The 26,648-nt window shown below is 45.8% G+C and overlaps 1 protein-coding gene across 2 annotated transcripts in view; it reads left to right on the forward strand.

Annotated features, from left to right (window-relative positions):
- Positions 1–3,406: 3,406 nt before the first annotated feature.
- The window catches only part of Atp6v1c1 (ATPase H+ transporting V1 subunit C1), a 32,438-nt gene continuing 9,196 nt past the window's right edge, over positions 3,407–26,648 (forward strand). Inside the window, exons 1-8 of one of the 2 annotated variants that reach the window (XM_048457129.3) lie at positions 3,407–3,567; positions 17,173–17,336; positions 18,473–18,540; positions 19,944–20,029; positions 21,308–21,402; positions 21,957–22,048; positions 23,652–23,750; positions 25,642–25,710. In XM_048457129.3, the coding sequence (XP_048313086.1) occupies positions 17,205–17,336; positions 18,473–18,540; positions 19,944–20,029; positions 21,308–21,402; positions 21,957–22,048; positions 23,652–23,750; positions 25,642–25,710 (641 nt within the window). In that variant the 5' untranslated portion in view covers positions 3,407–3,567; positions 17,173–17,204. Of the gene's footprint in view, positions 3,568–3,625; positions 3,763–17,172; positions 17,337–18,472; positions 18,541–19,943; positions 20,030–21,307; positions 21,403–21,956; positions 22,049–23,651; positions 23,751–25,641; positions 25,711–26,648 lie in introns of those variants that run through there. The other variant, XM_048457130.3, reaches the window with a different exon arrangement.

Genomic DNA, 26,648 nt, shown 5'->3' on the forward strand with positions numbered 1-26,648 from the left:
AAGGGTTTATGTCATCTTACAGCTTACAGTCCATCACTGAAGAAAGCAAAGTCAAGAATTCAAGCAAGAACCTGGTGGCAGGAACTGAAGCAGAGACCATGGAGGAACCCTGTATGCTGGCTTGCTCTCTAGGGCTTGCTCAGTTCGCTTTCTTATATAATCCAGAACTACTTGCCTAGGGGTGGCAATGACCACAGTGGCTATGCCCTCCCACATCAATCATTAATCAAGAAAATACTCCACAAACATGCTCAAGGAGGTCAGAGAGGGTACTAGCATCCCTGAAGCTGGAAGTGGTTGTAAGCTGCTTGGTGTGGGTGCTGGGAATGAACCCTAGTTCTCTGGAAGAGCAACAAGTTCTCTCAACCATGGAGCCATCTTTCTAGCCCTTTAAGCAGTTGTTTTTGAAGAATGAGCCATTCGGCAGTATTTTCCTTCCTTTCCAATGATTTTGTATTTTCACAGGTTGGAGCTATCAATGGAAGTCTGCTTTCTCTACACTGACCTTGTCTGCCATGATAAGAAGTTCAAACTTCTTCAGTCAAACTGCATTTTTCATGGTTTTCTTCTTTCTGATGAAGAGCTAAGAGCAGTCGGCGGTAATTGTCCCGCAGGCTGGATGTTACACTGTCATTAAATCCCTTGCTGAGCAACGTACTCTGTTACTTTTGAGTTTAGCCTTAAAATTTCAGGGCACAGCCAGAATGCAACCAAGTTCTTTTTCAGAACTGGATACAAAGGACTTCTAGCCTAGTTCTCAAAGAAGTCCTTGTTCGCCACTGAAATCTCATGAGCCAGTACTTCACTTACATTTTTGTGGGCATTCTGGTCTTCTGAAACCCACTCGGTATTGACTCATTAAGCTCTAGGTACAGCATTGTAGAGCTGCCCTAGCCCACAGTTTCAAGCTCTCCCACACTGTTTCTATAAACCTGTTTCAAAGGCTTAAGAAGCAATGTGTGTATTTATTAGACTGGCGATCCCATTTTTCCTAACAATTTGGGGTATTATTCGCCTTTTTTTGTGGTTGCCACAAAAGACAAAAAGCAGTTTAAAGGCAACAAACTGTGGTAGTTTGAATGACCTCTTGCACAGCCTCGGGCATTTGAATACTTGGTCCCTGGTGGGTAGGGTTGTTTGGGGGACGTTTAGGAGGTGTGGCATTGTTGGAGGAAATATGTCACATTTCCAATGTGCTTCCTGCTTCCAGTTTGTGGTTTGGTCTGTGAGCTCTCAGCTAGTCCAATTGCTATGCCTGTGAGCTGCCACACTTCCCCGCTGTGAGGGGAATGGACTCTTATCCTTCTGGAATATAAACCCAAATAAATATAAGTTGCCTTGGCCATGGTATGTAGTGATATTTTGTTTGTGATCTAACAAATAAAGCTTGCCTGAAGAGTGCAGAGCTAAGCCACTAGTTAGCCATAGAGGTCAGGCAGTGGAGGCAGGCTGGCGGATCTCTGTTAGTTCAAGGCCACCCTGAGCAATGTGAGATTGAACCTGTCTAAAAGAGAAACAGAGCTCACACAAAGCTCTTGGGATCACAGGGCTCTAATCCCAGTACTAGGGAGGTGGAGGCCGGAGTGAGATGACTGGGTGGAGAGAGGAATATAAGGCAGGAGGAGGCAGGAGCTCAGGGCAGTCTGAGGATTCGTAGGGACAGGATCTCCCCTTTGGTCTGAGCATTGGTAGAGGTAAGAACTCTAGTAGCTGGCTGCTCTGCTTCTCTGATCCTTCTGCTTTCACCCCTGATAGCTGACTCCGAGTTTTTATTATTAAGACCAATTAGAATTTGAGCTACGATGACGCTTTATTCCAACAATAGAAAAGCAACGAATACAGAAAGGGTTATTTTGCCTCACAGTTTGTAGCAGGGTGGTAAGAGCAAGCTAGCTCTGAAGGCAGGAGTCTGAGATGAGGGTCACGCTGTATTTATAGACAGGAAGCAGAGAGGTGAATGTTGGTGCTTAGATTGCTCCTTAAAAAAAAAAAAAGAATATGCCGGGCGGTGGTGGTACACACCTTTAATTCCAGCACTCAGGAGGCAGAGGCAGGCGAATCTCTGTGAGTTTGAGACCAGCTTGCTTGGTCTACAGAGAGAGACATGCCCTTCCCCCAGTAAAACCAACCAACCAAAAAAAAAAAAACAAATATTTTTTAAACATTTTTTAACTACATTTATTTGTATGTACACACGTGGGTGCTACCATGTATGTGCGGGGCCTGGAGACTATCTTGGTTCTGGCCTTCTACTATGTGGGTCCCGGGGTACAACTCAGGTCATCAGGCTTGGTGGCAAGTGCCTCTACCTGCTGAGCCTTCTCTCTAGCCCTTACTTATTTTTTTAAAGCCCTATTTTATTTGTATTTATGTGTATGAGTGTGTTTGTCTCCCTGGGTGGAGGCCAGATGAAGCTATCAGATCCCCTGGAGGTAGCTGGAGTCATAGGCGCTCCACGTGGGTGCTGGTAACAAACAGAATTCAGATCCTCTGCAAGAGCAGAATAAGCTCTTAACTCCGGAGCCATCCCTCCATCGCCGGCAAAAGTCATCCTGTGTTTGCTCCCAGCCCACGAGATGGTGCTGCCCATTCAGGGCGAGCGTTCTAAGTTAAAGTTGGCTGGAAACTCCCGCAAAGACACGCCCAGAGTTGTCTCCAAGTTGACAATGAAAGTCTATCATTACACATTCTAGTAAGGACAGCCAGGACTTCATGTCAGGAGTGCCCATTCCTTTGTGCATGGTCTCCATGACCTTTGGGCCTCCAGTTTGTTAAGCTGTAAATCTAAAAACAATTAAAATAGAAAAATCCTCCAACCCCGAGTTTCTAAAATTCTGAGATAGGTACCACCTATCTTCCCGTGGTTTGAGAGAGCGGCTCCATATCTTCTATTCTGGGACCCTAGGCCGATGGTTTCCCCGTCCTTGCGTCTATTATGAAACCGTCCTTGACCACCTGTAGTCATTTCGCTACCGCCTAAACCAGACACGGAGTTCCCCTGCTTAGCTAATCCTAAAAAAAAAAAAAAAAAAAAAAAAAAAAAAAAAAAAAAAACAGGTTGACAACGCTTGGCGCTCAGTAGCTAAAGCTGAACATTTCACGGAACGAAGGGGTACCAGATTGGATGAAACACGTCAATACGGCGAAGAGAACTTCTAGGGAGATTTCCCCGAAAGCTGAACTGTCCAATAAAACTTGCCATCGGGGCAGAAGGCTGGTGAGCCTGAATCGCGGGAATCTGCAGGCGGGCACGGGCCCCGGCAGCCGCCAACCCCGATCCGGTGCCACCGGGGGCGGAAAGCCCTGCCCACCCGGAAGCGCGCGCTGCTTCCTCCCAGCCCCGCCCACTTCGGCGGCCGTCACGACCGCGCGACGTAGGCGGAGCGGCGTGCGCTGCGGTCAGCTGACTGCTCGGGCTGGCACGTGACTCGCTCTGGGCGCAGGGGTCGAGGAAGCCGAGAGGCCGGAGCTTAGGTCCGGGAGGGATGGAGCGCTGAGCGGTTAACGTCTGCCCGGCTTCCCACCTCCGCACCCACCGCCACCGCCGCCTCCGAGACACCTTCCCGGGTCAGTGAGTGACAGCCCTGCCGGGAGTTGACACTGCAGTAGTTGCCGGGGAAGGATGGGGGCGGGCGCGGGGGCCTAGACTGTGGCGTCGGAGCTACAGCCGGCCTGGACGCCGGGTGTCCGCATCTCCGGGCCCAGGGTTGGTGTCTTCGGAAGAAGGGGCTTTGACGGGAACTCAGTGTGCAGAAGGGAGAGGTAAAGTACGTTCGGGTCCCTCTTGGGTTCGAGTCCCAGCCAGTGCTGGCCACTCGCGAGGGGGTGGAATGTAATAGAATGGCTCTCCAAGGAGGATCTGGGCTGGAGTGTTGTCTCCGCTGGGTGTTCTCGCCTCTCCGGGAGGAGAGGAAATGACAGTTTTGAGGGCCGAAGAGGTGCCTACCGCTGGCAGGGGGCGGTCATAGAGGACACAGGGTCATTGTAGGCAGTGGATGGAACAGGAACACAGGCAGCTAAAATCATTTCACTAGAATGTGGGGAGGGTAGGCAAAATCTCCTGAAAAGGAACTTGCGGGCAGCCTCTCATAAGGCAAATTGAATCACCTATGAGGCATAAGAGGGAAGCGGGTGCTCATTTTCAGAGGAAAAATGTAATGTGTGTGTGGTGGGGGTGGGCACTCAGTAGTTAGTGGTGTGCTGGGGTGTGACTAGCCAGGCCCTGGAGTTCGCACTGACGGTGAGAAGATAGGTCACAGGAGAACCGATGAAACTAGTAAAAACAGAGAGGAAAAAAGTATGGAGGAGAGAAAACTTGAATTTGGGTCTTGGCAGGCTAGCGGGGTTGGAGAACCGAGGAAGGAGAACTCTCTATTCAGGGAAGGCTCCAGGATTTGAGGGCTCCAGGATTTTGACGAGAGGGAAGGCATGTTTCGGGGTGCCACGGCCAGGTTTGAAGTCGGCTGCATTGTGGAGAAGTGGGGTTAGCTCTGAGGCGGAGTGACACCTGTCAACTAAGTGCACGCTCGGTACCAGATGCTATGGGGACGCCAAAGCTTAGAGAGCAGACTGGGTCTCTGTTCTTACCGAGTTTACTTACAATTATGCAGGAGGGAGGTTTTAATAATACTTGTACGAGTTGGGTGTGGTAGCACAGACCTTAAATCCTAGCACTTGGGAGGCAGAGCCAGCCAGAGCTGGATAGTGAGAGCCTGCCTGAAACACGGAGAGTGTTATCCAAGGGTAGACTGTGCTCCAGAGGAGCAATAGCGTGCTGCAGAGGTGTTTCCTAGGAGTAGGACCTCCGCGGGAGGGTCACAGAAGGCTTTGCAGAGGAGGTGACCTGGGGGAAGTTCTGAGAAGAGGTTGGTGTGAAGAGGGGATGACCAGGCAGGAGTGAAAAGAGCATACCAAGCTGAGGGAACAGAATCTTTCAAGGCCCTGAAATGAGAGGAGGAATATATCTTTCTAGAAATCAGGGGGAGCCTCGGATGGGGAGTGGACAGACTGGCAGAGATGCATGCACCTGTCGAGAGCTGGCTCGGGAGGCTCTCCAGGGCTTTCGTGTAAGAAGCACAGAGGATCCAGGGAAGATTGTAGGCTGTGGGGAGAGTCGGGCTGTGGCTTTGGAAGACATAGTTTTGTGAAGATATGGGTGGTGGTATAAGCCAATGAGACTAGCTCAGGGGCACTGCCGTCCACTGAAGGACTGTAAGGAATTGGGGAGGGAAAGGAAGATTACGTTCCACTTGCCCCTATCGGGAGCTCTAAGTCGACCTGAAGTGTACGGTGGAGGCCAGATCTTTCTGACGTTTGTTGGAGGAGACTCTTGTCAAAATGTGTTTAAATTTATCTCTTTGTAATGCCAACTATTGCCCTTTCCTGATTCATTGTGTAGATAGGAACCTATTTAGACTCTTGGGCTAGAAGCAGAGAAGCCGCGTAACTTTCATGGTTTTAGACCTCAGATGCAGTTCATGATGATTACCTGTGCCACATAAGAAGGGTAAGGTTTGGAGGTGCGTGGCATCTCAGATTCAAAGCTTCTGGTGAAACTTTACCTGGTTAGGTAGGGCCGCTTCAAGGGATTCTGCAGTTGGAGTTTGAGCTTTAGAAACAGCTTCTGGGAGCTGGGCCTGGTACCTGGTACACATTTAAATTCCAGCTCTGGGGAGGCGGAGACAGGAGGGCCTGCCCAAGTCTGAGCAGCCTGGCATATATAGTGAGTTGCAGACCAGCCAGGGCTGCATAGTAAGACCCTGTCTGGGAGAGCCCAGGGCTGCTTTCCTGTGAGCATGGGCAGCTGGAGAGATGAGGAGCAACAGGGCTAGCTGAAGTGCACCAGGTGTCCATCACAGCTCTGGCAACAAGCATGTCTTCATTGTGCTGAAGGATCCTTTTCCCTTTTGGTTCCTTTGCAGATACTAGATCAGATCTCAAGAAACAGTACTCTGCATCCTGAATGTTGAGAGCTGGGTGATTACTCTAATTCCAAATTTAAAACAAGGCAGGAGATTTTTATTTTATTTACTTATTTTGAGACAATGTCTCACTATGTAGCCCTGGCTGTCCTGTAACTAACACACACACTCTCTCTTTTTAAAAAAGATTTATTTATTATGTATACAGTGTTCTGCCTGTGTGTATGCCTGCACACCAGAAGAGGGCACCAGATCTCATAGATGGTTGTGAGCAACCATGTGGATGCTGGGACTTGAACTCAGGACCTCTAGAAGAGCAGACAGTACTCTTAACCCCTGAGCCATCTCTCTACGCCCCCTGGAACTCAATAATGTAGATGAAGCTGACTTCGAACTCAGAGATCTGCCTTCTGAGTGATGAGATTAAAGAACTGCTGATTGTGATGCAGGTCTTAATCTTTATACTTGGGAGGCAGAGGCAAATGAATCTCTGTGAGCTCAGTATCAGCCAGGGCTACTTATTGAGACGCATGGGTGAGGAGATAGTGGGAGTGGGCGGGGGGAGAGGCATTTCCTAAGTATTTAAAGTAGACTGAATGAATAGAAAGTTTTTGTTTTTTAATGAATTAACCCAATTATTTGGTATGTTAACTTTTTAAAAGAAATTATTTTTGTTCTGTGTGTATGAATGTTTTGTCTGCATGTATGTTATGTGTACCACATGTTCCCGGTTTCTGTGGGAGCCAGAAGAGGGCATTGGATCCCCTGGAGCTGGAGTTACTGGTGGTTGTGAGCTACCGTGTAAGTGTTGGGAGCTGAACCTGGGTCTTGTGCCATAGCAGCAGGTGCTCTTCCCTGCTGAGCCGTCTCCAGCCGTCTGTCAGCTCCACCCTTTAGCTTGTACTCGCCCGGTGCTTCTGAGCTGCAGTGCTAACGACAGTTTAGACATTTAGGCTGTCCTACGTCTAGACCATCCACCACGTCCTGATTAGCGATCCTCACATCTGAACAGCTCGAAATAGTCCTGTGCATTTCTCACGGAGACAGATAAGCATGCAGTATCCTATCTTGGACAAATACATGATGAAGATACAGAAAACAAGAGTAATATTTCTGTAAGCTCAGTTTGTCTTGATGGCTGTTAGTATTGACTACAGAAACTACATTTTACTATTTCTAATTGTTTGAAAACATTTGAGTTCTCTGTCAGTCTCGGTGCACTTACTAGCTGTGCCTTTGGACAGACAGCTTCGTTAACTGTTCTCTGCTCTGAAGGATCAGTGCTGACATCTGCTCTGAAGGAATTTAGCACCAAATTGCTGAACATACTGAAGCGCTTTTCATTACTCACGATTCAGTGTGTTGTCCTTGAAGCACTAAGAGGGGAAGTAGGGTGGGGTTCGGGGGATTGAGTCAGACTTGTACTTAGCCAGGCAGGCGTGCACTCAACAGGTTAGCCCTAGCCCTGATTTTAAGCCTTTAACTTGAATTTCAGACTTGGAGAGATCACCTTAGAGCAGAGTGCACCATGGTCTAGTCAGCATTATCAATGATCACCCAAGAGCGAAGGGAAGTGGCCTTCTGGGAGGGGTATGGATGGCTTCGGCTGTTCCTGTGATTTGCTTTGAGTGGCGGCAGGTAGGAGCGCTCACCACAGTTGCCCCTCAAGCCATCTTTTACTCAGGTTCTGGAGATAGAGCTTGGGTCTCCCAGTGGTGCAGCCAGGGCTCTTATGTACTGAGCCATCGCCTTGGCTCTGCTCTTTTGTTTTATGAGCTGGGGTTTCATACTCTAGCCCAGGCTGGCCTGGCGCTCCCTATAAAGTCCAGGCTGCTAGCCTCAAACTCCACCTTCCTGTCTCCTAGATGCTAAGATTCCAAACACGAGCCCCCTTAATGACTTTGAATAATAGACATGTTGGTCAATGTGTCAGTTCACGTACAGTAGCATTACCAGAAATGACTAGGCACTTTCCAATGTTTTGTTTTGCATGACTGACTGACTTTTATTCTTTTTGAATAGTCAGTGATGACCTTGAACTTCGGATCCAGCCTCCCTAGTGCTAGGAATACAGGTTTGTGCAACCACACACCGTTTATGTGGTGTTGGGGATAGAACTCGGGACTTCAGCCTTGCTAGGCAAGCACCGTGCCTTCCCCAGCTCCGAAGAGTGAATTTTGAGTAGACCGCAAGAGGACAGTGGACTGGGGTAGTAACTAGCAAGGGTACCATTTGCTGGGCTGGCTCTAACCGGCCTCAGTTTCCTGTTTGTCTGGTAGTCATCTGCATAAAAGCAAGGCTCTTTTTTCTCAGATCTGTTTCTTGACAAGTGGGATGACGAGATACTAGTTTATAAACTAAAGTGATCAAAGATTGTTTTCTTTCATATTTAAATGCACTGAAGACGTTTAGGTAGTTCCCCAAAATACAAAAACAGGGTTTCTCTGTGTTGCTCTGGCTGTCCTGGAACTCACTTTGTTTGGAGCCTGTCCTGGAACTAGCTCTTGTAGACCAGACTGTCCTCGAACTCACAGAGATCGGCCTGCCTCTGCCTCCCAAGTGCTGGAATTAAAGGTGTGCGCCACCACCACCCAGCAGGTTTATGTAGTTAATATTGTTTCACTTGAAAATAAACTTGAAAAAGTTACAATGTATTTATTGATTATACATGGTCCTAACAATTCTAAGAGCTCATGAATGCTGGAAATATCGAAAGGTGAGCACTCCCTGTAGTTGCTAGAAATGTTTAAACAGGCTAGGAATAAGCCCCTCCCACAACCACAAGTAAAAGGCCTTTGCTTTGAAGGTAAAATATTTTGTAATCAAAGAGGAAACATTCATTTTTATTTATAAAGCTTTAATGATATCGTAGGGATCAGATGTGTCAATTTTAAAACAAGTGTGTTGTGATAACTGTCTCATCTTGACCAAAGTTGAAGTGCCATTTGGAAAGCTATGACACCGCAGCCTGCAGCGGGCCATTTCCTTGGCCTGTTGAATGAGCTGCCTTTAGTCAGCATGGTTGTCCTTGTTGTCTAAGAACTTCATTTAGTATCCTTCCCTCTTCCTTGGTGGATGCCAAAATCAAAGAGGCCTCTGTCTTCTGTATCATGGCCCAATATTTCCACAGGACGCCACATACCCTGCACACGCTCAGTCGTTCCTGTTAGTTCTCCTACCTACTGCAGCAAGCACGGAAAAGCTGTTCTACTGTAGGGAGTAGTGGTAAAGAGAGAGGCGGTACGTCCTCATCTCTGGGACACACTTTCTCACAGTGTTTTCTTGACCTTTAAGACCTTTTTATTTAGTGTGTATATGTCTATGTCACAGTGCTTTTGTGTAGGTCATACACCTTTCGGGGGGTGGTCAGTCCTCCCTAACATGTGAGTCCTGGGGATTGGATTCAGTGGCAAGTGCTCCTCCCCACTGAGCTATCTTATGGCCCCTCCTCCCGATATTAATCCTTGGATCTGGAAGGCAAAGTATATTTTCAAGGACCAAAAAGGAAGTTATTTTGTACCTAGACCATCTTCCAGCCTTAATTCATGTGGAATTTAAATTACTGTTAGAGATGAGTGTATTTAAAAGAGAAGGTGTACTGCTAACCCGCCTGCCTGTCTGCTGTCCGTTCTTCCTTCTGAGACAAGGTCTTACTGGGTAGTTCAGGCTGACCTGGAACTTGGTTGTCACTTAGCCTAGCCTCAAACTTGCCTCAGTTTTCCAAGTGCTAGGGTTATAGGTGTGAGCCATGCAGCTGGGCTAATTATAGGCGTGAGCAACCGCAGCTGGACTCAAGCACTAACATCAGTGCAGCTTGGGGTACTTACTGGGACACGTTCCTGTTCTCTGCAGTTGTTCCTCTTTGGGGTTTGTCATCCACTCTCCAGTCACAGCAGCAATGCTAGCAGATCTGTGCAGGCCCAGTACACCCACCTTTTATGGTCCTGTGCAAGTTGCTACATTGTTGTTTTTATTTTACATTTAAGTTAGTGTGGTATGAGAGTAATTCTAGCCTTCAGATCAGCCTAGGTAAGAGACGTGACAATTAAACAATTCCAGAGCTTTGAACCCAGGCTTTCCCTTCCTTCTTGTGCTTTGTTCCCTTGGGCTGCTCCTGTGTTGGACTGAGGTTGTTTTCCTGTCTTGGCCTCTGCATGAGCCTCTCTCTCATCCCTTTCTTTATCTGTGTGCCTTTGCCTACCAGATCTGTGGCCATCATCGGGAGTTACTTGATAACAGGGGCTGCAGTTAATTTGTTTTGCTTCCCAGAGGCAACCCCATTCTGGGACTTGAGATGAATAAGATCCTGAATTGAAAACAGCGACTAGTTAAGTAGGAGATGAGACATAAAATACAGTTATAATGTTTACCTGGGTTTAATGAACTTGGATTGAGAGTGGTATAGTGAAATATATGTTGATTGATTTGGACTTAGTTGAGAAGATTACTTAGATACTTTATTTTTATTTTACATGCATTGATTTTTGCCTGTGTGTGTGCCTTTGTAAGGCTGTTGGGTCCCCTGGAGCTGTAGTTACAGACAGTTATGAGCTGCCTTGTGGGTGCTGGGAATTGAACCCCGGTCCTTTGGAAGAGCAGTCAGTGCTCTTAACCGCTGAGCTTGCATGTTTTTTATAAACAGAGGGTAATTTGTGCCGAGTGGACCTGAAGAGAGAGGCAGGCTTGAGGAGTGGCAGGAAAGCCTCATCTAAGATCTGATGGGCAGATTCAGATCTCGTTCCATGTGGAGCCAGAACTTGGTACATGTGTGTAATGAGTTATTCAGCCTCATGTTACCTGGAGGAAACAGCGTGGGCACAAAGCCGTCTGTCACTTGTCCATGTGACATTCAAAATGTTTTGTATTCTGTTCTTGGTAAGTTCACATACTCACTGAAGACAGGAATTCACTGTGTTTCCCAGCCTGGCCTGAGTTCCAGATCCTCCTGCCTCAGCTTCCCAGTGTTGGGATTATAGCTAAACTGTTTTCTCTCTCAAGACAAGCTCTCACTGGAATTAAAAGCACTTGCCACCATGTCTACCTAGCAAGTGTTCATTCTTGAGAAAAGCGGAAGTTTACCTAGATTTTATTTTGTTCTATACTCTTATCATTTGTTTCTGTTTGCTTAATAAGTGTGCTAGTTACCATCAAATGCATGCAAAAAGTGGGTTGATGTATATGTCTGTATGTGTTCAGACATGTCCACACACGTATCTTTCTAAATTCAGTGTAGTTAAAATCATTTTAGTGTTACAACTCTAGTGTTGCTGTGTGGTTCTTTGGAAACACTCTGCAATTAGCCATTTTTTTGTTTTGTTTTGTTTTTGTTTTCCAAGACAAGGTTTCTCTATGTGGTCCTGACTGTCCTGGAACACACTCTGTAGACGAGGTTGGCCTTGAACTTGGAAATCTGCCTGTCTCTGACCCCCAAGTGCTGGATTCAAAGGTGTGCTCCACTATGCCCAGCTATCTTTTGTTGCATAGTATTGCCAGTATTGCCACCTCTTACAACGTTAAACTCACTGTGTTAACATGGGGACACCTTCCTCCCCCGCCCCCAATATAAAGTCTCACTATGTAGCTCTGTCTTGGAACTCACTATGTGGACCAAGCTGGCCTTGAATTCGCTGATCCACCCGCTTCTGCCTCCTGAGTGCTGGATTTAAGGCATGCTCTACCATGCCTGCCTGGAAATACCTTATTTTGATAAAGTGATTCTGAAACTTGTTTATAATCTGATTTTTCTGTAGGATATTTTAAAAAATAATCTTTAAATTATTTAGTTTATTGTTACAGTGTTTGTGATGCATATGTGAGTTTGGATGCATGCATGCTGTGGTGTACATGTGAAGGCAGAAGACAACCTGCCAGAGCCAATTCTCTCCTTCCACAGAAAGGTAGCTTCAGTGTTAGGTGCTGTTCATCTCTCCGGCCTCTTCCTTTCCTTTTTTATGCAGTGATAAGCTGAGCTGGGACAGCTCCCGTCTTTATGTTGTCTGTGCAGTGCTGGCTCTGGCCCTTCTGTGGCATTGTCTGGAGCAGGCATGGGGTGGGTTTTCTCTGGCTGTGGTTCATGGTGAGATGACATTGCTGTTGGCCAGCCTTGATCCTGGTGCTTCACACATGGTTATAGTAGTGTAATGTAGTCTTGTCTTTCTCTTTTGTTTTATCTCCCCACTCTTCCTTTCTTTATCTGTGTGGAGCATCTTTGCCGCAGGCATTTGTGGAGCCAGAGAACAACTTTTTGGAGCCCTGTTTTCTCTCTTTCCATCTTCACATGGTTCTGGGAATCAAAGTGACGTAGTCAGGCCTGGTGGCAAGAGCCTTTCCCACTGGGCACTCCGCCTTGGACTCTGCCTTCCCACATCAAGAATCAGGAAAATGCTCCTCCAGCTTGCCTACAGCCTGGAGGCATTTTCTCTATGAAGTTTCCTCTTCCCAAATGACCTTAGCTTGTGTCAGGTTTACAAAAAGCTGCTCAGTACTGTACCCCAGACTGGCCTTGAACTTTTAATTACAAGTGTGTGCCACCACACCTGATTTTGTATATTTAAATCAGTGGTGACAAGATGTTACAGCTTCATTAACTCTTTTTTTTTAATATTTATTTATTATGTATACAATATTCTGTCTGTGTGTATGTCTGCAGGACAGAAGAGAGCACCAGACCTCATTTCAGATGGTTGTGAGCCACCATGTGGTTGCTGGGAATTGAACTCAGGACCTTTGGAAGAGCAGGCAATGCTCTTAACCTCTGAGCCATCTCTCCAGCCCCAGCTTCATTAACTCTTATGAGTGAATTGTATTTTGTTAGTCAAGACAGTGTAACACGAGGGCCGGGCTCTTTGGGGGTTTCTGTCCCACCCAGTCCCCCAGCCGTTTAGTCCCAGAGGAAAATCACAGAGAGATCTCCATAAGTTATAAAACTGATTGGCCCATTAGCTCAAGCTTCTTGTTAACTCTTGTAGCTTATATTAACCCATTGTTCTTATCAATGCTAGCCTCACGGCTCGGTACCTTTCACAGCTGGGCAGGTTATATCTTGCTTCTCAGTGATCTGGGCAGGAATGGCGAAGGGAGATTCCTGCTTCCCAGAATACTCCTGTTCTCTTTGTTCCACCTCTATTTCCTGTCTGGTTTACTTGCCTATACTTCCTGCCTGGTCAATCAGTGTTTATTCAAAATAAACAGATTGACAGAATACAGACAATTCTCCTGCACCAAGACATCTTATCAATAGAGTATGAATTTTATTTGTAATAAAATGAACATTTCTCTCATTATTACTCAAGTAATTCATGTTCATTGTTGCCCTTCTTCACAGATACAGTATTGCTTCTGTCTTTCTGCCTATACTTGTGAAATTTTTGCTGTCCATTGTCATTCATCCTGTTTAATGCTTTTTATTTTAAATTAAATGCAAAACACAAGACTGAGAAAGGGGGAAAGCTGGAGAACGTGACTGACTCTCCACACGGAAATAAATATCAGTTAGATCACAGTATCAAAGGTCATGACTAGCATGTCCACCAAACTAGCTTCTGACTAAAATGGGCTCACTTTCCCAACACAAACAGCTACAGATGTGGTCAGGCTAGGTGGAGACACTGCTTGTAGACTGCGGGTGACAGGAAGTGCCGGAGCCCAGAGAGTGACCGCGAGCTCTGTGGCCCCTCCCGACTCTCTCCCTTGCAGGTGCATTGCACTGAAGTTGGGAAGGAGACGGGGGCGGGGGGGGGGCAGAGCAGTTGATCTCAGACCGATTTTACATGGGAAGGCCTGTCTAGTTAGTTAAGTGAAGTTGACAGAGAAATACCAGGAGCCTGGAACGAGTAGACAGCTATAAACTGGCGTTGGTAGTGTGCCTCTGAGACCTGTGGGGCTCCTGTCCCTCCTCTTTCTTTCCTGTGTGTTTCTGCCATGATGTGCTATCTGACCACCTGCCTGAATGGAGTGCCGTCTAGACTAGACCTCTGTAGTATCGAGCCAAGTCAACATTTTATCTATAAATCAGTTATCTCAGGTTATAGTGGTACAGGGCTAATTGTGCATGCAAAGCCGATTGCGTTTCAAATTCTACCAGTGTACAAAACTCTAGAATTCAGTAGTAACTCAGTCTCAGTATTGTATATGTGTGTGTGTGTGTGTGTGTGTGTGTGTGTGTGTGTGTGTGTATGTATTTAATTTGTACACAGGAACTGGGGAGATAACTCCATCAGTAAAATGTTTGTTGTGCAAGCATGAGGGCCTAAATTCAATCTTAGGACTCATTAAAAAAAAAAAAAAAGCAAACAAGAAAAAGACCAGGTGTGCCTGTTGGTGCTTGTCATCCCAGTGCTAGCGAAGCTGAGACAGGTGGGTCCATGGGGCTCACTGGCCGGCCAAGCCTGCTAGGTGAGCTGAAGGCCAGTGAGAGGCCCTGCCTCAGAAAGGGTGGTGGATGTTGGAGGAGCACACCTAGGACTGCCCTCTGGCCCCTGCACTTGCACACATGTACATATATGTGAGCAAGTAATTTTAAAAGGAACTGTAAGAGAGGCATTCAAATGGCTGGTAACGTGAAAAGATAGTGAATTTCACACCTCGTGGGAATGTATTGTGGGAATGCAGGACACCCTGCCGCCCCTGGCGGCTGAAGACGGAGCAGGCGGGGTGACTGGAGCTGGAGCACGTCAGTAATGGAGAACAGAAATGCTCTCTTGCTGGAAAACAGTTTGGCAGCTGCTCTGAGGTCAAAGAGACCATAGTGATCTGCTTAGAAAGTGCACTTCTGGCTGGCAGTGGTGGCTCACGACTCTAAACCCAGAACTCGGGAGCCAGAGGCAGTCTGGTCTATAGTGTAAGTTTCCGGACAGCCAGGGATACACAGAGAAACCCTGTATTAACACCCCTCCCCCCAAAGTTCATTTCTGCAACGTTATCCCAAGATAAATGGAAACATGATTTCAGAGAATTCTTTGTTCATAAAATGTCTGGTGAGTTCCAGTGTCCATCTGCAGGTAAACAGAGCTTGTGGAGGCGCGCAGTGGTGTGGCAAGCAGTGCAGGAGCGTTTGCAGCGGCAGAAGCTGGGCCCACAGAGCACATTAGCAGTGGAACTCTGTGCCCGGGCTGACCGTGGAGTAGGACTGATTGGACGAACGAGGTCTGAGGTCGTAAGCGTGTGCCACTCCGCGTGCCTGACTTTGTTTCTGAGTTCTGGGACAGGGTCTCAAAGAACTCTCCCTGCCTCTGCCTTTCTTGTCTGGGGGGGGCTAAAAGCATGAGTCACTACAAAGGTTTATTTTGGTTTTGGCAGTGGTTTAACAGGTCCATATGTGGCTCAGGATTTGATTGAAGCCTTAAGACGGGTCTATTTAATTATGTGTAGATTAGATCAAGAGCAGGGAAAGGGAAAGTAGATAAGCAATTATAATTCAGTTTATCTCTTAGTTTATCATGCAATCCTCAAGGTTATTCACTCAACTATATTGAAGAAGTGCAGGCCAGGAAGGTGTGAAGTGGGTGAGGTGTTAGCTTTGCGAGCTGGGCCCAGCCAGGGCAGCCTGTGGTCACAGCTCCTGTGGTGAGGTGGAGACAGATGGAGGTCCCTCCAGAGAGCACAGCACAACAGAAACCAGATACTGCCTCAGCAAATAAACAACCCCCGTAGTCAGGTCTCTGACCTGCACACATGTGCAGTGGCACGCATGAATGCACACATGCACATGCTAGCATTCCTCTCTGGCCCAGCACAGGAAAGAGCCCTTTAGAGGACGCAGCCATCTGAGTCCAGGCTAGACCCGATCCCTCAGCTACACGACTAAGCTGTGAGCTTCTCAGGGTTATTGTGAGAACGGAACGTGGCAGCCTGGAGACCTGTGTGTTTTAGTACCAAATGCAAAGGCCACTTTGCCATCTTTTCTCATCTCCCTAAAGGGCTCCAGTTCAAAGCGAGACTTAGAGAGCTTTCTGGTTTTCCCAGACTCTGCTCTGCTGTGTGGAGAAAGATTTGTGACATTATTTCCTTTTATCCTGGTGAAAGCTTAGTGGAGGAGAAAGGCGTGTGCTATTTATAGATGCAAAATAGGGTCTTCAGTGTTTCTGGGAGTCTTTGGGACATCGTGGGCCAAAACGTTATAGAGTGGGGACATGGACATCTACTAGCCCACACAGAGTTAGAGCAGTTGGTTTCCTTACCTACTGTCTGAGAAGAGAGCACATAGAAAAATACACCCACAAGTACCCTTCCTTCACCAGATTTTCTGGTGTAAACATACAGCAAAACATCAGATTTCCCCTAACTGAGGCCACCAAGGAAATTGGTGTTATTAAAGGTGGCTCAGACTGGGCTGACATACAGGCTTGTAGCCCTATCTACTTGGCAGGCCTTGGATTTCTCCTGCCTAGGGTATAAGAGACTCCAAGCCTAACATAGGCAATTTAGTGAAACCCTGTCTCTGGGGGACTGGGAAAGGACTTGGTGTTTATCTGAGGTGCCTAAGGCCCCAGGTTTAATCTCCATATTGTTAAACAAACAAAACAACCAGAGGCTTAAAGATGCCAGTAGATTGTCTGATAGACCAGTGATAGTACAGTCAGAACAGTCTCCTGATTGCTATCTGGAGTAAAATAGTTTAGTGACTGTAGAGTATTAGGTGGAAGAAACCAGATATGGGAAAATAGCCCAGGCCAGTGGCCAAGACGGCCGTGCAGAGGCTGACAGCTGAGGGGGCTGCTGTCTTAGTACAGCAGGCCTGCCGTGCAGCCAGAAAGCCCTGTTTTCTTGTGTGTGTGCTTTTTGAGATGGATTCTCTGTGTAGCCCTGACTGTCCTGGAACTATGCAGACCAGGCTGACCTCAAACTCAAGAGATCCTCTGCCTCTATCTCCTGAGTGCTGGGATTAAAGGTGTGCACCATCATCACACAGCCAAGTCCTGTGTTCTTCACGGCAGGGAAAGGAAGAAAGAGGTGCCAGGCTTGGTGGCATGTTCCTGGGATTGCAGCCTTGGGAAGCCAAAGTGGGAAGAGTGCTTGAGCCCAAGTTTGAGGCCAGCTTGGGCAAAACATTGAGACCCTAGATTAAAACAGAGGTGAAGGAAAGAGGGGCCAAGATCCCAATATCCCCTTCAAATGCATTTCCCACCTTCCCTCCCCTTTTGTAGTCTCCAGTAGCAACTCTGGCTGGGGCCTCTGGGGCCATTTTAGATCCTGACTGATATAAGGTTGTACTTTAGATATTCAGTGTTACTGTTCTGCTTTAATATTACAGCTTCTCCGTTGATTTCCAAAGAGATAACAAACATGACTGAGTTCTGGCTCATATCTGCTCCTGGGGAGAAAACCTGTCAGCAAACATGGGAGAAACTCCACGCAGCAACTACTAAGAACAATAACCTCGCGGTTTCTTCCAAGTTCAACATTCCTGACTTAAAGGTGCGGCTGCGCGGTGCAGAAAACTGCAGTTGGGGAGCCCGGGAAGGGCATGCTTTGTTCTGTCAGAAGTGAATTCCTAGGTTCCTTGAGAAGTAAAGTCATTCCTCCCTGGCTGTTGACGTAATTTAGAATGGCTCCTGGTCTCTGGATGTCACAAGGAAGTCACCGAAGTCACATCTCATTCCCCTGTTTCTCTGAGTTATAGGAGAATCTTAGCATTTATTTTTAAATATGCAGGAATATTTCTGTTGTCGTTTATAGTCTGTTACCACAGTGCCTAGTTAGATATTACTTACCCCATTGAATTTTTTTTTGTTTTTGTTTTTTGAGACAGGGTTTCTCTGTATCTTTTGGAGCCTGTCCTGGAACTAGCTCTTGTAGACCAGGCTGGCCTCAAACTCACAGAGATCTGCCTGCCTCTGCCTCCTGAGTGCTGGTATTAAAGGCGTACACCAGCAGCCAGGCTAACAGCATTTTACTTCTAAAGCATGATCTTTGGCACACAGTTATGCATACAGAGTCATCAACAGGCCCTGATGGACAGCCACAAACCCACCCTGGGGCCTTGTTGTAAAGCAGGACTTCACATTACCATTGTCCCTGGCCTGTTTAAAGCAAGAACAGGCCTGCTTACTAAGTGCCAAGTTTTCATGAGTGGTGCTTTCTCCTTAGGGAATTAACTCATACATAAAAATGCACTTAAATGTCCCACAACCTTTTCTTTCTTTCTTTTTTGCTGTATTTTATAAAATAAAACTGGAGACTGTAAGGTTTGTGGCCTCTTCAAATAAAGATATATCATCTAGGTTTTGTTTGTTTTTTAAAGGTAAAGGGTGTGGAGCTGGGAGGACTGTTGTAAGCCTGGTCCCAGCCCTCTGTCAGCAGGGGCAGGGAGAGCAGGAGTTCAGGGTCAGCCTTGGCCACAGGGACTGGAAGGGAGACTGCCTCAAAGCAAAATAAAAACAGCCCCTCCCCTCTTAAGGGGTGGGAGCCAGATGTGTGCTGTGAGCCTGTCATCCCAGCACCTGGGGAGATGGGATGGGAGCCTGAGGTTCACCTCGATTACATGGTAAGACCTTCAGTTAAAAAGAGTGACAGTGAGGGAAGCTGAATACTAAGTTGAATTTCCCTTCTAGGTTGGTACGTTGGATGTCTTGGTTGGCTTGTCGGATGAACTGGCTAAACTGGATGCATTCGTAGAAGGGTAATGTATCTGCATGTGTGGGATTGGACAGTGAGATTCTGTTGTCAGCATCGGGTCTCTGGAGAGTCTTCCCACATGCTGTGTACTCTGCTAGGTGGATGATTTTGGGGAATGAGTGGATTCTTTTTTCATATGTCAATGTTTTGTGTATATTTGCGTGTGTGCACATGTGCATCTGTGTGTACCTGGGGTGTAAGAGCGTGTTCATGGAGGCACACGTGTGTGCAGGTGCCCATGGCAGTCAGGAAACAGTCTCTCAGTGGAGCCTGTGGGGATTGCAGACTCGGGTAAACCAAGCCCCAAGATCCTCCTGTCTGCTTTCCCTACATTGGGACTGCAAGCGTGTACCACTATGCTCAGCTCATTTCTTATTAGCAGACAATATTTCCTTATATTCATTATTATCAAATACTCCATTATATGTCATGTTTTATTAATCCATCAACTGATACACATTAGTTTATTCTTTTTGACTTATGTGTTGTTTTTTTTTGGTATGTATGTGTGCTCTGGTCCCATTTCTCATGAGTGCGTGTCTACCTGGGGTAGAATCGTTGGACTCTTTGGTTCTGTTCTGAGGAGTTATTTTGAAAGTGGCTGACCAGTTCACATTCACATTATCAGGGTTTGTTTTGTTATCTGAGACGTCTTCATAACTGCTAAGACCTCTATCTCTGCAGCCTCTTGTTTTTGCTTTGAGACAGATTTCACTGTTGAGCCCAGCCTGGCTTCCATTTGAGCATGATCCTGTTGCTTCAGCCTCCGAGGCTGGGACTGCAGTGTGCACCACCGTGCCCAGTTTGAGGAGCTGTTTTACAGAAGCCGGTGCAGTAAGGGAGTAATAGTCTCGGCCTTGTACTGGCAGTCTGTAGTAGTACGGAGCAAGGCCTGCTAGCCCCAGTCATATGGAGCAGTGAAGGGGTGAATGCCTGGACAGTGCTACATACCTGTTTCCGATCTGAGAGGCCGAGGCATGAAGACTACCTGGTCAAGCCTGGGCTGTGTAATGAGACCCTGGGTCATAAAACCAAGTTGGGGAAAAGCCTAAAATGAGTCAAGGTCTTACCCTTTAGAATGAAAAAGCAAGGAGGAAAAAAGCCAGTTGCTCTTAGAGTTGAAATTCCGCATGCAGCAGAGGTGGTCTTGACGTGCTGATTCTCCTGTGCCCACCTTGCGAGAGCTAGGATTGCGCAGTTTGCATGGCCTTCTTTCTAGATTGAGAAACACATTGCATTCAGTCCGTATACAACAGTTACGCAGTTTTTTTCCTATGACCAGATCCTGATCCACTTTATCCTTTAAATGTTTTATATAAGGTAGGAGTCATTATATAATATATCCTAGTATGACAGTTATTTTAATAGCTTTTTTTCCCTAAAAATGATTTTTTTTTAACTTCCTAGCGTGGTCAAGAAAGTGGCCCAGTACATGGCTGACGTGTTGGAGGACAGTAAAGATAAAGTTCAGGAGAACTTGCTGGCCAGTGGAGGTGAGCTGATCCTTTACGACTTACAGTTGTATATAATGTGAGTGGCTTAGAAACATAAGCAGAGAGGATGAGAAGCTGTAGGTGAGGATGCTCCTTTACCAGGGGGCTGTGAGGCTGCTGCTGCTGCTGCTGCCGCCGCCGCCGCCGCCGCCGCCAGTCACATCTGTCCCCTGGAGCACACTCTTCATGTCACTCTTAGGTGACACAGAATGTAGGGGAGGGCGCAGTGTTTGCTCTCCTGTCTGAAATGACTTACAGAATTAAAGCTGAGCTGAGCTTCTCAGCATCATTGCAGTTAGGTGCTCCTGTTTTCTGCTTAGTAGAATGATTGATTTATTACAGGGTAATGCCTCTTTCCCCTCAAAATGCTGCTTTTCTTAGTGCCCATAAGATAGACTACCAATGTATGTAGTCTAATAATAATTTATACTGAGCCTGTTCTGTAATGATGACTTTATAAAGAATGCTTTGATCTCATTATTGTTGATTTTATTTATTTAATTAATTTTGAGACAGGGTCTCACTGTGTAGCCCGGGCTGGTCTAGAATTTGTTAAGTAGACTAGGTTGGACTTGAACTCACAGAGGTTCTCCTGCCTCTTCCTAGGATTAAAGGTGTGTACTACCACAACCAATAATACTACTTTAAAAAAAATACTGGGGCTGGACAGATGGCTCAGAGGTTAAGAGCACATACTGCTCTTCCAGAGGACCTGAATTCAGTTCTTTGCACACACAGTGGATGACTCACAACAACTTGTAACTTCAGGAATCTTCTCTGGCCTCTGCAAGCATATGCACTCATCTGTACATACCTGCCCCTCCACCTCAGATATGTGACTAGAACATAAATTAAGTCTTAATTTCATTGTTTTTCTAATCTCATTCACATTTATTTTATCTTTGCCTATGTTAAAAAACAGCCTTGGTGTTAGAGAGATGGTTTAGGTTAAGAGCACTGGCTGCTCTTCCAGAGATCCTGAGTTCAATTCCCAGCAATTACATGGTGGCTCACAACCGTCTGTAATAATGAGGTCTGGTGTCCTCTTCTGGCCTGCAGGCACACATGCAGGCAGAACACTGTGTACATAATAAATAAATAAATCTTTTTAAAAGACTAGCAACAAAACAGACAGATGTAGTGGCTCGCGCCTTTAGTCCCAGCACTCAGGAGTCAGATGGATCTCTAAGTTTGAGGCCAGCCTGGTCTATAGAGTGAGTTCCAGGACAAAAAATAGTACAACTTCTCTTCAGTAATTAATTTATTACCTTATTTCAGTTGACTTGGTTACTTATATAACAAGGTTCCAGTGGGATATGGCCAAATATCCAATCAAGCAATCCCTGAAAAACATTTCTGAAATAATTGCCAAGGTAAGACAAAAATTGAGGCAGGTGGGATACACTGGTTTATAGAAAAATTTGTTTAAATTATATATTGTATGTTTTTGGTGTATGTGAAGTGTGTGTGTGTGTTTGTTTGTTATAGCTATGAAATGCTTTTTAGGATTTTCCTCTATTTTTTGAGGCAAGGTCTCTCTATGTAGTCCTGGCTGTCCTAGAACTCACTGTGTAGTCCAGGTTGGCCTCAAGCTCACAAAGATCCTTCTGCCTCTGCCTCTTAAGTGCTGGGATTAAAGGCATGTGCCACCACATCTGGTCTTGAGCCCTTTTAATTAGTAATCTTCAAATCTTGTGGGCTGGGTGCTTTTACTTGGTTGAAGAATTAATGTGACAGTAGCAGTCGAGTACATGGACTAATACAGTGTAAAAGATTCCTATGAAATTTTGTTAAAAACAAAGTTTCTTATTTTTTAAAATGTGCTTTTAAAGTTGTACTTTTAGTGTAATCACATACTCTTAGCTATTTAAATTGTACTAGTAGAGGCAAACCTTGGAAACGCTTGCCTGTTTTTCTTCTTTTGAAGGGAGTAACTCAGATTGATAATGACCTGAAGTCTCGAGCATCCGCATATAATAATCTGAAGGGGAATCTTCAGAATTTGGAGCGAAAGAATGCGTAAGCTCTCAAGTGTTGTGGCTGCTAAGTGTGTGGGAGTGTGGGGCCAGTTTGTGCTGTTTCTGTAATCAGTGATTTGTAGGGAGCTGGACGGACGGCTCAGCAGCTCAGAGTGCTGGCTGCTCTTGCAGAGGACCCGAGGTAGTCCCAGTACTCGCCTGTAACTGCACTTCTGGGCATCTGATGCCCTCTCCTGTCCGCAAGCTCCTCTACACAAGGCGTGCACAAAAACACTTCTTAATATTTTGTTAAATTTTCATGGAGAAAGTTAAGTAATTTTACAGAATTTGAGCAATTCAGAACAGATATGGAGCTGATTCATTAAACTTAAATGAATAAACTCATAAATTTATAAACTCATAAATTAAACTCATAAATTTACTTGTCACCTGGATGCTGGCTTATTTCCTTATCCATTTGGTATTTCACTGAAAATTTTGTAAGGTTAATTATTTTAAATCAAATCAATTATTGCATAGCAATTACGTACCACTTAAAATTTTATATAATAAACTGTTTATGCTGTAATGATTATTTTCTACTTTCTCTGTTTTCCAGGTTTAGGATTTGAAGCATTTGCTGTAACCATATTTAGATGATGTAATGTCACTGCACGTGTGGTTCAGGCTGTTTTCTTGTTGATTTCTGTGGGGGGGTGATGGGGGGACCCATACGAGTCAAGTGTTTTGTTTTTGTTTTATTTTAAATGTGTGAGAGTGTGGTGTTTGAGTGAGTGGTGCGCATGCTTTTGTGTGTACATGTAATGCACAGAGGAAGTCATCGGGTCCCCTCTGTCACTCTTGCAAGCCTCAGGGACCATCCTGTCTTCACGCCTCATAATTCTTGTGTTATAGGTATGTGCATGACTGTGCACAGCTTGTTACATGGATGCTGGTGTCTGGATTCAAGTCCACATGTGGCATAGCAAGTGCTACTAACCACCAAGTACAGTTTCAAGTATATAGCTATTGATAGCCAAAGGAAAAAGCTGGCTGGAGGTGGTCTCTGGCACAGACGAGACAGGACATTCTCATTCCTGGAAGACCAAATGAGGGCTGATTGGAAAGTTGATTATTGTGCTAGTTAACCAGAACTGTCTGGTAGGCGATATCAGGGAAGGGAGAGAACACAGAGGTGTGCTTAGGTGATGTAATTTCATAATTAGAATGAGTCGCTCTGGTGTCTGGTGACTGCTCCTTTCCCCGTCAAGGGGTGTAATTAGGAGACCTGAGCTGCAGTAATTAAAATAAGCACAGAGGCAGACATGAGAGGCAAACTTTGACAGACACTGACACTTCTCAGGTTGCAGGGTAGGATACACCTGCTACTGTTGACTTCTTAAATAAAATCTATGTATGACTGTTCTGCCTGCATATGTGTATGTGCACACCAGGTGTATGCCTGTTGTCCTTGGAGGTCAGGAGAGGGTGTCAGGTCCCTTGCAACTGAGCCGCTGTGTGGGTGTTGGGAATTGGACCTGGGTCCTCTGCAAGCACAAGTACTCTTAAGCAGTGAGCGTTTATGATGTGTGTTTAGCTTCTTTCTTTTCTTGTGTCATGGAAGCACACACTTACCCACCAATGAATCTCCTCTCATTCTTTAGGGGAAGTTTGCTGACTCGGAGCCTGGCAGAAATTGTGAAGAAAGACGACTTTGTTCTTGACTCAGAGTACCTGGTCACGCTGCTGGTGGTAGTCCCCAAGTACGTCTGTTACCAGAGTCTCTAAAACTCAAGTACAAATGGAACGTTTGTTCATGTGACATCAGTACAATTCGCTTCACAGTGTGGAGACCAGTTATAAATCAGTAGGCTAGGCTAACTAATAAACTAAGTAATTTTGTTATTAAAAGTTTAAACATACATATTTTAGATTTTTTTCAAAATCAGGCCATTGAATTGTTATTCTGATATTTATGATTAGTTGAGGTGAACTTGAACCCTGTAAGAATGAAGAATGTGTGCCGGGCGGTGGTGGTGTACATCCTTAATCCACACTCAGGAGGCAGAGGCAGGCAGATCACCATGAGTTCAAGACCAGCCTAGTCTACAGAGTGAGTCTCAGGACAGCCAAAGCTACACAGAGAAACCTTGTCTTGAAAAACCAAAAAGAAAAAAAGATGAAGAATATGTTTATTTGTTTTTTTCTATGAAGGGCTGCATAGTCTTTGTGGCCTGGCCAGCTGTCGTAGCTGCTCAGCTGTACCGTGTCAGTTGGTTATAGAGCTGAAGCAGCTGCAGAGGTGTGCAAAGAAATACAATTTTGTTTACTAACTTAAATGGACATAATTTGTTGACCTTTATATTTAATAACCCTTTGAAAACTCCTTTTTATGAGGCCTTCTATATGCCTATTTGAGCATGTGTAGTTTTGGAGAGGCCTGGTAAGAGCAGAACTGAGTTGTATGGCTTGTATGGTAGTGGAACGTGTCTTTATTTCCAGCACCCGGCAGACAGAGGCAGACATATCTCTGTAAGCCGAGGCCAACCTGGTTTTACCTAGCAGATATCCGGCCGGCCAGATACATAAAGACCCTGTCTCAAAGCAACAGCAGCAGCAAAAGCCTGTGTGAGAGAGAGACAGTCTTAATGGCCAAGGTCTTGTTGACATCTCTGGGGGAATCTGAGCTGCAATGGCAGACTGCATGAAGCTACCTTTGCTCAGTGTTTTTCTCTGGCTAGGTGGCTGGAAGGAAGAGAAACCACTGGTTCCCGGAGGAGGGCGGAGAGGAATAGTAGGGACTAGGTTTCCTGAGTTGGTGCATGCCTCCTCTGTTTTCTGCGTGTGTTGAGAAGAGCTAGGCTCTGCAAGGGTTGTCCTTGAGCTGGCACCTGGTCTGGCTGGCCTGGAGCATCTGCTGCCGCCTTCACATCCAGGCACTGGGCTCACGGGCAGCCCCGCTGTGCCCAGTGTGGAAAGCTTTGTTTCTTGTTTTCCTTACACAGCTCTTCCATAGAACATTGAGAACATTGGAGCACATTATTTATTCAAAATTTCTATTTATCTTTGCTTTTATAGCTTACAGGAAAATAACTTTTGCCCATATTTTTTTATTTGGCTTTCTTTAAAATTTATGATTAGAAAATGTCAGCTTTTGTACCTTAAAGTGGAACCCGGAGCCCTGCAGGTCACTGTACACAGTGAATCCCCCGTGCCTCCAGTACTGCACTGTAAGTCACACATGGCTGTACCTCAAGGGCCCGAAGCCAGCGGCCTTTCCTGAAAACTGTTGCACAGTATTCTGAGGCAGCATCATTTACTGCCACTGGCTTCCTCTCTGCTTCCTGGGGTGCACCCTGTTTTCTGTAAATAGAATTTTATTCAATCCGTTACAGTGACCACCAAATGGTAGTGATTTCCCAAGGCCTCTTCTCTTTTTAGAATGAGGTATGTTTTCCAACCACGTAGTTTAAGAATAACATAGAATCTGTACTGTGTTTTTCCACCTTAACAAACCAGTCCTCGGCTGAGCCTCTGTTGCAACAGTTATTAGCTTCGAGGGAGGCAGGCGATGTGTACTTCTTGCTTCACTCTGTGGGTTTGAGGCATGTTCTCAGTTTTGCTACATATATGTTTACTGTGCCTTTTTTGCAGGCTGAACCACAACGACTGGATTAAGCAGTATGAAACACTCGCGGAGATGGTAGTCCCAAGATCAAGCAAGTAAGTAGCTGTCTGGCAGCTCGTGGGATTAGGAAATACCTTCGTGGTCTGTGTTTTCTTTTCAGTGAATCTGTAATTTTAGAACCATCATTTTTACTTCATAAATTGTCAGCTCTAGTTATCATTTTATGTCTAGAAGGGACTTGGCACAGCCAGTTTGACCCCTTCATTTCTGTAGATGGAGATGTTTGAGGAGAATGAGATGAAGTTGTTTGCCCAGCCACACTTCTAGCTAACGGCAGGATGAGGACCAGAATAGCTACACCTCGATGCCTTCTGATTCTTGTCTGCTGTACACTCTGCCCACTAGGAACTAGCTGCATTTGCCTCCCAAAGGAATTGCACCAGGCATCTCCTGGATGCTGCACTGATCTCCAGATTTCATTATCAATTTGAGAAGAGATACGAGACTAGATCTGTACATCTTTAAAAAGCAATGGAATATTTGCCTTTTCAGTAAACACGTAGAGTTGCCACTTAATGTGTATTGCCATTTGTCACCTAAAGCAGCGTTGTGAAGCAGTTCAGGTGCTAATTTCCTCACAAGTAGGAAGCCATGTTGAGGTGATCTAAAGCACATGACTTTCAGTGCCCAGGGGCAAGGTAGTGCCATTGTAGCTCATGACCCATGTCATCAGCCCATGCCAGCTATTGCTGCCACAGATGTTCTCGTAAAAGAAGGCGTGGAAGACAGGGAGGAAGTGACGTTAGAAACGTCAAGCCAAGAAGTACTTTTTTTCCAGTTCATTGGGAGTTAGCTTAGTGTAATAGGAAATCATGGAACCTGTTGATGGTTCTTCTCAACTTGCTGTGTGACCTGGGCGAGTCTTTGAACTTCTCTGAGTCTCATTTTCTTGTCTCAAATGACCTAATTTGGGAGTTAAAGACTTGATAGAATGTATAAAATATAAGCCTGTACCATTGACACTTGACAAGTG

The sequence above is a fragment of the Myodes glareolus genome, chromosome 19, assembly GCF_982192425.1.
Source record: "Myodes glareolus chromosome 19, mMyoGla1.1, whole genome shotgun sequence".
Lineage (NCBI taxonomy): Eukaryota > Metazoa > Chordata > Mammalia > Rodentia > Cricetidae > Myodes > Myodes glareolus.